Source organism: Bactrocera neohumeralis, unplaced genomic scaffold, assembly GCF_024586455.1.
Source record: "Bactrocera neohumeralis isolate Rockhampton unplaced genomic scaffold, APGP_CSIRO_Bneo_wtdbg2-racon-allhic-juicebox.fasta_v2 cluster11, whole genome shotgun sequence".
Taxonomy (NCBI): domain Eukaryota; kingdom Metazoa; phylum Arthropoda; class Insecta; order Diptera; family Tephritidae; genus Bactrocera; species Bactrocera neohumeralis.
Genome location: NW_026089624.1, coordinates 9,090,283 through 9,102,928, shown reverse-complemented (window position 1 = coordinate 9,102,928; position 12,646 = coordinate 9,090,283). Strand labels below are relative to the sequence as shown.

Below are 12,646 nucleotides of genomic sequence, written 5' to 3'. Positions count from 1 at the left end.
TTGCTTGGTTTTGTTTAGAAGCCTTTAAACTTTATATGAAGTAAGATTAATGAAATGTTTGTAAGTGGCAAAGGCAGTAGCAACTGATGTGTTAGAATATTGTGGTTTGAACTAAACACACGAGGACGTGTGATTTGTCAGGAAGGCCGTGTCGGAGCGCTAGTACAATTATTTTGTAGGTCAGTGTATATGCGTATGCCAGTGTGGCAATATTTTGTAAGTAAGTGTATGTGCCAGAGCGTCAGGCTCGGCGCAGGCGACGTATAGGCGGCATATATTGCGGTACTTTGTTTTGCAAATGCGCAAATAAGCATAGTAACAGGATAGAGATACTGTTACTGAGTGAGGTCCGATCTTATTCCGCGAACTAAGAAGGAACACAACTGTTATGGAACCGTTATGTGTTTTAAGTATGAAAGGAATGCGTGGTCATTGAGCGCGGGGCTCGCTCAAGTAGAGTTCAGTTGAGAAACTTAATAACTTAAATAACTTCTAGAAGAAAAGTGAAGTAAAGTGAAATAAAGTGAAGTGAAGTGAAGTGAAGTGAATTAAAATAAAGGAGATGAATTCAAATGAGTCTCCTACATACATATAAAATTGTAATATAAGATATGCCGGGTCGTTGATGCTGAGGAATGTCAAGTCAGCACAACGACTTCAGGTAAATTTAGCAAGTAAGATTTTTATAAAGGTTTCAGGTAAATTTAGGAAATAAGATTTTTGTAAAGAATAAAATGATGATTAATAAACTGGACGGCAAGCCGCTCAGTACGGTAAACCGGAGTTTTATTATATCGTAATTGGCGCAGTCGAACGGAACGATTCCATATTCTCTCTCAGCTTCGCTCAGCTAGCAAAGAAAAGCTAAATAAAAGCTAAATAAATTATTATTAAACAAAAGTACCATTATTAAAAGAAAAGTGACAAAGATACAGCTAATCATATAAATCCCAAAAAAAATAATACATTTGAGTTGGAAAATTATGGCAAAAGCAAAAACATAATTCAAAAAGTGAAAAAATTTGTGAAAAGTGCAAAACAAAAATTATTTTGAGAAAAAATAAAGAAAACTGTTGAAAACACTAAAACGGCAACAGCGGAGACAGCAGAAGCAGCTTTAACAAAAAAAAAACAAACAGCAATATAAACAGCAGCAACAGCGGAGACAGCAGCAAGATCTTCAGCAAAAAAAAAAAAACAACAACATCAACAGCAACAACAGCAGCAGCAGCTATAGTGCAGAAAAGTATTACAAGTGATGGAGGTGACCGGAAACGAAGGCGGCGACGAAAACCACGAGAAGGATGGTGAACGAAATTCAAGCTACCGACAGCGGCAAAGGGAAAGTGAAATATTTATGATCAACAGGGAGAAGAGAAGTTTCTAACAGCAACAACATTAACAAAAAGCAACAACAACAACATTAACAAAAGCAAGAGCAGCACCAACAGCAAGGTAAAATACTATTCAACTAATAATTTAGTAATTTAAGTAGTAGTTTTATTTGAAGCCAATACTTTCCTTGTAAAATGTTTCAATCAATTCAAAAACAATACCATTAGAAATAGAAACGAACAAACGAGAAAAGAAAAACAAAAAGCAGCAGTAGATACAGAAGTTAATTTGTTAAAATTCCTTTAAAATATAAAATTGCGTACTTAGATTATGTGTGTAAAGTTATAGCACTATATATATGAAATATAAAAGCTACTTTTAAGGGAAATTATGGATTTTTTGTTTGAACCTCTACCTGAAACAAATTTTCAAATGAATACGGAAGAGTTACGTTTATGGCAACGAAATGCCATATTCGAGTGTGAATGTGATAATTTCATTAATAGACGGATAGAAGCTGGTCGAACACACCTATTGCTTTTCGAACGAGAGGGTTAAGTGCAATTCGAAATCCTTAATGCTAATGGAAATAATCGCTATTTAAGTGAGCGAAGGTGGCAAAAGTGCTGACATCAATAAAAATTAATAAAATATTGTATGTATCTTAAATATTTATGAAATTTTTAATAAGACACCTCAATTGAAAAAAAATTCCTTGGAATTGTATCTATGTAGCTCGAAATTTGTAGAACTTTACGGTAATTTTTAATAAACCATATGATTTGTTAATAGGAAATGATTCCTTTTTTTAAAAAACGTTAAAACCATTGATATCGAAAAAAGGACAATAATTTTGAAAAATGGTGTGAATCTTCCATTCTATATGAAAACTATGCAAGAGCAAGTTTATTCATTAGATATAAGTGAAGTAAAGAACATCAACCTTGATCATTTAAAATCAAATGAGAAAAAGGAAATCGAAAAAATTATTAAAGCATTTCAATAAACTTATCTATATATCGAAAAAATGACAATAATTTTGAAGAATGGTGTGAATCTTCCATTCTATATGAAAACTATGCAAGAGCAGGTTTATTCATTAGATATAAGTGAAGTAAAGAACATCAACCTTGATCATTTAAAATCAAGTGAGAAAAAGGAAATCGAAAAAATTATTAAAGCATAAATAAATAAACTTATCTAATTAGAAAAAGTCACAGTAGATATAGCTCACCTAGTCTAATAATACAGAAAAAGATAGATAATTCAGGAATACAAAAATTCAGGCTAGTGGTTGATTATAGGAGGTTAAACCAATAGACTGTAGACGATAAGTATCCTCTACCAAATATCGAAGGAATCTTAGATAAATTGGGCAAAGCACAGTACTTTAGCACCATAGATCTAGCAAAAGGTTACCATCAGATTTTAATGGCAGAAAGGGACATCCAGAAAACAGCTTTTGTCACTCCAGCAGGACTATATGAATACGTCCGAATGCCTTTCGGGTTGAAAAATGCCCCAGCTACTTTTCAGAGATTTTTGAATGATAGAGCAGAACAATTAATAAAATATTTAAATGCCGAAAATGTAGAAGTCCATCATACAAAACCAAATAGCCATACAGGAAATGCAGACATTGAGAGACTGCACTCGACCTTGTTGGAAAAACCAACAGGAATTGAGGACTCTAGTCTTTCAACAGAAATGAGGATACAAACTGTTATATGCAACTATAACGATAGGTACCACTCAACTATCAAATGTTCTCTAAGGGACGCCAAAGAAAACATTTGTCCATCCATATTACAAGATAGAATAAATACAGTAAAACAGAAAACAATAGCCAAATTAAATCAAAACAGAGAAGAATATATAGAAAACAGACAAACAGGACCAATTAAAAACTACAAAAGAGTACGGCATAAGGATCAACCATATTTCAGAATATTTCCCTTACAAAACGTCCATCCGGCAAATATAAAAAGACCAATGAAATTAGCAAACATAGAAAATCCAAATGAGGATGATGACGATTCATTCAGTCTAAGGGCATTTAATGGAGATAATAACATTTAATTTTTTTTTCTACATATATATACATGATTTTTTTTACCCCAGTGGGTAAGGGGTCTTTCTAGAATATACCCATGGTAAGAGATGCCTGTCGTAAGAGGCGACTAAAATCCACAGCACTTTTGCAAATTACACCAATAATAGAAGATGCGGGGTATACAATTATACAAACAGCGGTTAAAGAAAATATTGAAAAACTAAATATTGAAAATAAGGAAATTTTGTTTGATGAAATAAAAAATATAAAAGCAAAAATCACATCAATAACACCGAATATCAAAAAGAGAAATAAAAGAGGCTTGATAAATATAGGAGGAATAGCATATAAATGGATGTTTGGAGTCATGGATGATGATGACAGACAAGACATTTTGAACCATTTAAAAATTATTGAAGAAAATGGCCATAATGCCATTGTAAATTTAAATAAACAAATAGTAATTAATGAACATTTAAATAGATCACTAAACTTATTAAAAGGAACTATAGAATCAGATAGGAAACAAATAATAGAAACTTTAAATATAATAAACAAAGAGGAAAATAGAATTGAAAGTAAAATTTTGTATAATGATGAAATGAATAAACTAAAATTCATAGAAAGTAAAGTTCAAGAAATACAAAATAATATAGCGGCGGCTAAATACAATATGGTACATCCAAGTATGTTAACTAGGGAAGAAATTGAAAAATACGAGATTGATTTTTACAAACTAAAATTATCAAAAGTAGGAGTAGTAGTATACAGAAACGATACAATAATATTTGCAATTCAGATACCAAGAACATTTTTTCAAACTAAGATTCAATTAATAACCCCAATGCCAAATAGAAATAAATTACAAATTATTGAAAAAGAAAAATTCGTTATAAAAATTGGCGAAAACTATTTTGATTATGTAGAAAATAAAGCATTTAAAAATCTAAAATTGAGTAAAAGCTGCATATTTTCAAATACTTGCGAATTTAAATATAATAACAAAACATCAATACAAGAAATAAGCGATGACACAATATTAATAAGAAATGCAAAAAATGATGTAATAAAACAAAACTGCGATGACAGAAAAATTGTATTAAAAAATAACTATATAATCAAATTTGTAAATTGTAAAATGGAAATTTTAAAACAAGAATTTAAAAATAATAAAACAGAATATATTCATACAATTATATACCCTGCCGAAAAATTAAACCAAAGTTACACACCAAAATTAACATTCAATGATATTGCAATAAAAAATATAGAAAACATAAAAGAAATTGCAGAATTAAAATACCATAAAAATGTATCATATGGTATTAATATATCATTGATAATCATTGTAATGGTAGTAGTAGCAATCCTAGTAATAATATTAAAGAAAAAAACAACAAAAATAAAAATTGTAAATACAAGAACTCAGGAGAGTTCAAACAGTAACGCTGGGGGAGTTGCGTCGTCAAACGACTCCACCACTGTCAAACTCGTCGACACACAAAAAAAGACAAGTATTTTTTAAATATTTTTATTTCTCTGAAATGTAAGTTGAATCTTCAGATTCAACTACATACATATGTACATATAAAATTGTAATATAAGATACATATGCCGGGTCGTTGATGCTGAGGAATGTCAAGTCAGCACAACGGCTTCAGGTAAATTTAGCAAGTAAGATTTTTATAAAGGTTTCAGGTAAATTTAGGAAATAAGATTTTTGTAAAGAATAAAATGATGATTAATAAACTGGACGGCAAGCCGCTCAGTACGGTAAACCGGAGTTTTATTATATCGTAATTCGCGTGCGAGGCGAAGTGTGAGTAGGGGAACACCACAAGGTGGGATTCTCTCTCTTCTTTTATGGGTCGTAGTCGTTGACGAATTGCTCAAAAAACTAGAGGATCGCGACTGTCGGGTGATTGCCTATGCAGACGATGTAGCACTTATGGTCAAAGGAAAGTTCCTTAGCACCGTGTACGAGTTGACGCAGGGATATCTCAGCGTTGTAACAAAGTGGGCGGTCGGTAGTGGACTCGCCATTAATCCAAACAAAACATAAATGGTTTTATTCAGCCGAAAATATAAAATCTCGGTGGAACCGCTGCCGCAGATGGGAGGTATTCGCCTGCAACCGGCGGATACAGTGAAATATTTAGGGCTCATCTTGGATAAGAAGCTTTCATGGAAGCCGAATATCGAGGAGAGGCAAAAAAGGCCTCTATTGCCTTATAATGCTGTAGAGGAGCTATTGGCAAAAGATGGGGCCTCTCACCGAAAGTGCTGACACCATAGCCAAGCCCATCTTGTTCTATGGTGTCTTCATGTGGTGGAGGGCTTTATTAGCATATGTGGTGCATTAAGATCCACCCCAACCATGGCACTTAATGCAATTTTGAACGTAACGCCGGTGGACATTTGGCAGATTTGCTGCTACGGATTGCATCCACCTTCAGAGAAGTGACAATTCACTCAGACAGCAGAGCGGCAATACTAGCCTTGAACTCATTCTTAGTGCGTTCAGGGTTGGTCGAAGAATGTCTAACGTCGCTATCTCTAGCAGCTAGAGTTTTAAGGATTAGACTGGTATGGGTGCCGGGCTATAGCGGAATCGCAGATAATTGCAAAGTTGATGAGTTAGCAAGGAAAGGCGCCCTAGAATCATTATCGGTAGAATGGGAGCGGATTGGTGCTCCTGTATCTTTTTTTGTCCTAGATAGCTGGGCCACGCGGATGCTAATCCAACGCTGGGCCAGCATCGGTACTTGTGCGGTTGCAAAAGCCTTCTGGCCCAGGATCGATCGCAGGAGATCTAATGATCTCTTATCCTTCAGTAAGGCTTACATGCGGTAAGAATAGGTATCTTACCAGATGCTGACTGTAGAAGCTGTTTTCAAGAGGATGCGGCAGAAACAAGCCAGCACTTCCTGCTTGACTGTCCCGCGTTTGGGAGGTTAAGACTTAGACACTTGGGGCGCATACCTTTGGATAAGTCCGAACATGGGTGTTCTCTTTTTCAAGCAATCTAACCTAACCTAACCTAACTTTTTGACATTTCTGATTTTGAGCAACGCAACCCTGATGGTGGAAAACGTTGATGGTACAAACGGTAAATTTCTCCAGAAGACGTAAAGATAACAGTAAATTTTAGCACAATACTACACATTATCAATTATTAAAGTTACTGAAACTCTTGAACATAATATGGAACAAATCACAGACAATGACGAAAAACTTTTTTTGATACAAGAATTAAATAAGGTTAAATCGAAATTAGTAACTATTAACCCACATAGACAACGAAGAGGATTAATTAATATTATAGGATCGGGTATGAAATGGCTATATGATACAATGGACGATAACGACAGAGAAGAAATAGAAAAACATTTTCAAACAATAGACGAGAATAACCATGCAATAACAGAAAATTCAAATCAAAATATAGAAATAAATAATGTATTTAAGGTAACAATTGCAAAACTTAAGAAAGCTATAGAGATAGGGAAAGATTCACAAGAAAATTTAATGAAATTGCTGCAAATGATCAACAACTGGAAAGGAAAATAATGTATCTTGATACTATGTTAAAAATTAAAATTTTATTAGATCATGTTGAAAACATACAAAATAACCTTCTGGCTGCATAAATGAATATAATGAATAACAACATATTAACTGGAGAAGAAATAGTCCGTTACAATTATATAAAATGCAAAATATTAAAGTTAGCACAGCTCAATATAAAAATCATGAAATAATTTTTGTTATACAAATACCAAATGAAATAATTAAAGTAAAAAGATCTTTGTTTATACCAATTCCAAGTTATAAATAGGAAGAGCTTTTGTTTGAAATGCAAGAAGTCATAAAAATTAATGGAACTATGTATAATTATAATAATGAATTTACAATAAAAAGTTTAAAAATATCACAATTATGTATATTCACAAAAACTTGTTTGAGAATCAAAAATCATAAGTTAGAAACTAAGGAAATATGACCAGGCTGGTTAATCCTGAAAAACCATGTCAACTCACTAATCAATAATACATGTAATGAAAGACAATTAATAGTAAAAGGTAATGCTTTAATCACGTTCAATAATTGTAAAATAGAAATAAGTGGAATAATCTTTTACAACTATAATAACGAATTCCATGAAAGTTTCACAATGCCTGGCGCTTTCTTCATTAATAACAAAAAAACTCAGTTAACGTTTGAAGAACTTAGATTTCATAAAAAAAAATCAATTACACTTCTAGCGGCCTTACTTTAGCTTGCAGTGTCATAACTTTTATAACAATACTGACATTTCTTTATTATTACAAAAAAGGAAAAAATAACAAAACAGAATTTATCATAAAAACTCAGGAGAGTTTTCAGTCAAATGGGGGAGGAATTCCAAAGAGTCGTTCAACTCGCTTTCAATAAATTGGGGTAAATGACAAACAAACACTTTCAGTTGTTTACACAACCAAACTACAGACCGATCAAATTCACAAACTCAATAGTTTGCTTGCACAATATCTTTGTGCAATAACCAAATTCATTTTGTTTTTTATACAACAACAAAATTCATTGATCACTGCAATAGTAATTCGATATTTTAATTTTTGTTTACTTTAATAATTTTGTGCAACGATCGATTTTGTTGACTTAATCGATTTTACAAACATATGTATGAGTTCAATTAACGTTGTGCAGAGTCCACAGAGCTATATAAATATATGTAAGTAATTTTTAAAGAAAATTTGTTAGTTTTTAAACAGCAACCGAACTGTAAGTTACACAATAAATAAAAATTTTAAAATTTAATTTTTCATTCGGCTTTAATTACGAAAGTCACTAGGGGGGCCGGGATGGTTAAATGAGATAAGCCTCCCCCTAAAGCCACTACCTCAACACAGCAGAACACGAAATCCCATCACTGCCAACTCTTATCTCAAAGGGATGTCCAACTTATTCCAGTGTGGGAGCGCCCTACCCTTATACCCTTTCTTCACCGGGCAACATATTTACTATTTCGCTATTTATTATCATACAGTGATCATTTTTTGGACACAAAATTGCCCGATCCTTCAAATGGTTTTGACTAATAACACTAGACTGAGGCTGAAATAACCAATCCACTAAATTTTCATTAGCAAAATTATCTCTTCTGGTATATTGATTTTCGACTCTGAAGAGAGCTCTCGACCTTCTCCAACACGCAAAAGAAAACTGTTGTATAAGGATTCTTTAGAACGCATATTCGTTGAGAGTTTGAGACACCTAAAAAATTTCCAAAGTGAGCACCGTTTCAAACAATTACCAACTATAGCGGCGCGTGAGCTATTGGGCACCACAAGAAGAACTTGCCTGAAATCACCACCTAATAAAATAACCTTTCCACCAAAAGGTATTTCATTTTGGTGAATATCACGTAATAATCGATCTAAGCAAAAGTAGCATGCTAATTCGGCGAGCATTGCGATTTTCTTCTCTGGCCCTCTGTTCCTCTTCACGTTCAACCTGCGCCATATGCTTACACTCATTTGCCAAGGGGTTAATATTTGAAAGCATTTCGTGGATTTCTCTCAGCAAATACCTATCGCTGTTTGAATTATGTTGTGCCCTTATATCAGTTGCTTGATCCGTGTCAAGAATAAACAGCTGGGCGTAGGAGGATTCTGAAGGATGATCTGCATGCAATGGACCTACCCTATGATATATTGATCCATGTATTCGGAAGCAATATGGTCCGCGCCCTGTAGGCTCCGCAATTTTCGCTTCGAATGATGCAAAAGCAAACGAACTATTTAGCTGCCGAATATTCTCCAAATAGTGTCCCCGCCAAGAGCTCAAATCATTTTCTAACACAGCTTTCAAAAACTCAGGTACACGTAATTCTTGAAGTTTAACTTTTCCGCCATGACAACATGTCGTAAAGCCATTTCTTACCTAGTAACAATTTCAACCAAATATTAAGACAATAAGTATGTATATACATATATTACGAATATAAAACAATGAAAAGTACAGGTACCTTTTCACTTCCGAAATGTTTTGCTTTACAGTGTAAACATATATTAGTCAAACCCCCAAGCGAACTATACTCCGGAAGAACTACGGAGTTTAGGACAGCTTTCAAATAACTTGCCATAGATCCTGCATGACTACGGCTCTAATAAAACAGGTCAATTCATATACATACATACATTAACAATTAAAAATTCCTTTTTATCTATAACATTCACCTCTTCTCTTCGACCTGTTAAACTCCTTTTTCGTCTAATTCGCCTTTGGTTTGGCATTTTATTTTTAATAATCAATCTGAATCTGAACTGAAATTAGATGAAGTATGTATGTATGTATTCGCTGGTAATAGCCGCCTTGACTTTTGGAAGAAAACTGAACTGACTCAAAGCTTACCTAACGCAATAACACTTCTAATCAAAATAACGCCGACAACAATATTTCTGTTAGATTTTGCACTTGCGTCTTCGCCCATACATATGTATATACATACATATGTATATACATACATATGTTTGTAAGTATGTATGTGTGAATATAAAACAAAGTAGAGTGCGCATGTCAAAGCGCAGTGTTCCTTAGCTCGTACATACATACATATTCGTGCAACATAGAAGAGAGCGCATGTCAAATCGTAGATAGCGCCTTAGCGCATGCATATGTATGTATGTACCAGTGCACATACCAAAGCAAACATTTGTAATTTGTAATATTCGTCATTCTCTTATTGTCATAGATAACTTGATTAGAATCTCTTTTCTTGCTCTCTCGCTTGCAGCTGATCTGTTTTCTGAGCTGGCAACAAAACACAATCAGGGTGCCGTCAACCAGCAGTTAGTGAAAAAGGCGGGATGCCAGAAAAGCAGCGCTATAATTACTTGACGAAATTAGTGTGAAATGAAACTGTGCGAACATATTTTGGCAAAATAAATGTTTGTGTAAATTAATTAATGATTTTGCATTTTAGCATTTACATATATATGTATGTATGCATTTTCAAAGTGTTTAATTTAGTGTTTTGTATAATTTATTAAATACCAAAGTTAATATTTTTCAGCAGTAGCATCATTGGCAAATGTTATAAAAAATACGAGTTTTGACAGCTCTCTCTCGAACCAAAGAGTCTCGTATCAAGATATCTATGCTTAGAGCCTTATCACACACGGCAACTTTTGTTGCGGCAACTCTTAGTTTATAGGCGAGGGGGCGACGAGGAGAGGAGAATCGCGCCGAGTTTCCAGTGTTCAGCAACTCGCTTTGTGTTCTTATTCGTAACAGTTCGCTGCGACGTTTTTCGGCATTCGTGTTCTTTCTTTCGTAGTACATAGTTGCATTTGCGTATATTTTTTTGAAATTAATATTTTGAATATATATAAAAAATTTAATTTCATCTTTTGGTAAGTAATTTGCAAATATGTATACAAATATACATAATATAATATAAATATTTTAGTAAATGGAGTATGACGAAAAAATCTAATTAATTAAAGATATTGTGAAATGTATAGAGGAAGCCATACAAATTGATTCAGACGATAGTAAAAAGGGTGATATATGTTTGTTTTAATAAATAAAATGTATTTCTTAATTGACAGAGCTAATTAATATATGTGATAGAGAGGCCCAAATACCTATAAGGAAAAAGAAACGACAATGGGTTAAAGTAAAGTGAAAGGGAATGAGAAAAAAACTCGAGCAGAGTTGCGCAACACAAGTTGCTCGTGTGAAGGTAATGGGCGACAGCAAAAGAGAATCGCCCGAGAATTAGCAACTAAAGTTGCTTCATGTAATCGTACACTTATTGTCATTTTGCTACCGAGCAGACAACATTGTTGTTGTTAGATTTCGTACTTGCGCCTTCGCGTATGTGGGCATGTGTGTAACGAAAGCAAATGACTGAAACATTTGTAATTATTCATTCTCTTATTTGTAATTATTCATGCTCTTTTCTGTAGAAGCGCTACTTATATTAGCTTAATGTAAAAATTGAAGAACTTTAAACGCTAATATATCAAAAGTGGTTCAATGAATTTAAAATCTGTAAAATTTGTGCAAAGTTTCAGATCGCACACTTTAATTTGATGTATTATTTGTCTCTGTACGTTTTGTAGATCTCTGGAAATAAGCGCCTTGTCTTAGAATAATATATAGATTAACAAAATGTCTTTTAAGGATATATTCCCTATTATCTTTAAAAGACTTGGAACATAAGAGGCATTGCATGGCACCAAAGGCATTTAGAATCATAAAATATTTCTCGCAGGGCATATTTGGTTTTGCGCTATAGTCTTGCGTGATGTTAATTCGTTGCTGGCTCGACAACGACTGAACGATAGAGCGTAAGCGTACGTGTGAAGTTAGTTTGCAAAATTTTGCTATGATGTGGGGAACACATAGACGGCGACAGACTGCAAACTACATCTGTCAAATATTAAAATATACACGTTCTTAAGGGCAATGTTATTTTGACAGCTGCACGACTACACGACTGCAGGCCGACAGTTGTCGTTCTCGCTAACTTCAATATCCTCTTATATTTGCCAACGACAGTAGGACGACAGTAGAGTTGACAGTAGAATGGAAGATAGAAAGAGGAGGTAGAGTGGTGATGCCACTAATATGTAAAATGTAAAATTATTCACAGCTCTACCAAACTTGACGTTATTTTACAAATAAAAGCATAAACTAGCTATATTATAGCTCTATTATAACATTTGTAATAACAATTGATAATTTAAAGCAAAAATATTGACCTATTTACTTATTTTTTGTATAAAAAATTTCACTTTGAACAAAATATTAAAATTTCATTGAAGTGAAAGGAATTAGTATGACCACAACGAAATTGTGTACATACAAAATGGACAACTGCGTTGTTTTGTGTACATGCCGGCCATTGTGTTGTTGTTGCACACAACGACGTTTTCAGTTCATAGTGTAAACACAATGGCTACGACAGACTGCAAACTACATCTGTCAAATATTAAAATACACACGTTCTTATGGGCAGTGTTATTTTGACAGCTGCACAACTACACGACTGCAGGCCGACAGTTGTCGTTCTCGCTAACTTCAATTTGCTCCTATTTTTGCCAACGACAGTAGGACGACAGTAGAGTTGACAGTAGAATGGAAGATAGAAAGAGGAGGTAGAGTGGTGATGCCACTAATATGTAAAATGTAATATTATTCACAGCTACAACAAACTTGACGTTATTTTACAAATAAAAGCATAAAATA

General features: G+C 33.7%; 3 protein-coding genes across 4 annotated transcripts in view; 1 reads left to right on the top strand and 2 right to left on the bottom strand.

Annotated features, from left to right (window-relative positions):
• Positions 1–12,646, bottom strand: part of LOC126765696 (uncharacterized) — a 624,074-nt gene that overhangs the window by 146,829 nt on the left and 464,599 nt on the right. The window lies entirely within an intron of this gene.
• The window catches only part of LOC126765721 (uncharacterized), a 488,551-nt gene that overhangs the window by 48,269 nt on the left and 427,636 nt on the right, over positions 1–12,646 (bottom strand). The gene's annotated exons all lie outside the window — the stretch shown is intronic.
• Positions 3,633–5,166, top strand: LOC126765698 (uncharacterized). Its single transcript, XM_050483432.1, has 2 exons — positions 3,633–5,049; positions 5,087–5,166. Exon 1 carries the CDS (start codon positions 3,744–3,746, stop codon positions 4,911–4,913), a length of 1,170 nt encoding a protein of 389 aa, XP_050339389.1. The 5' UTR covers positions 3,633–3,743; the 3' UTR covers positions 4,914–5,049; positions 5,087–5,166.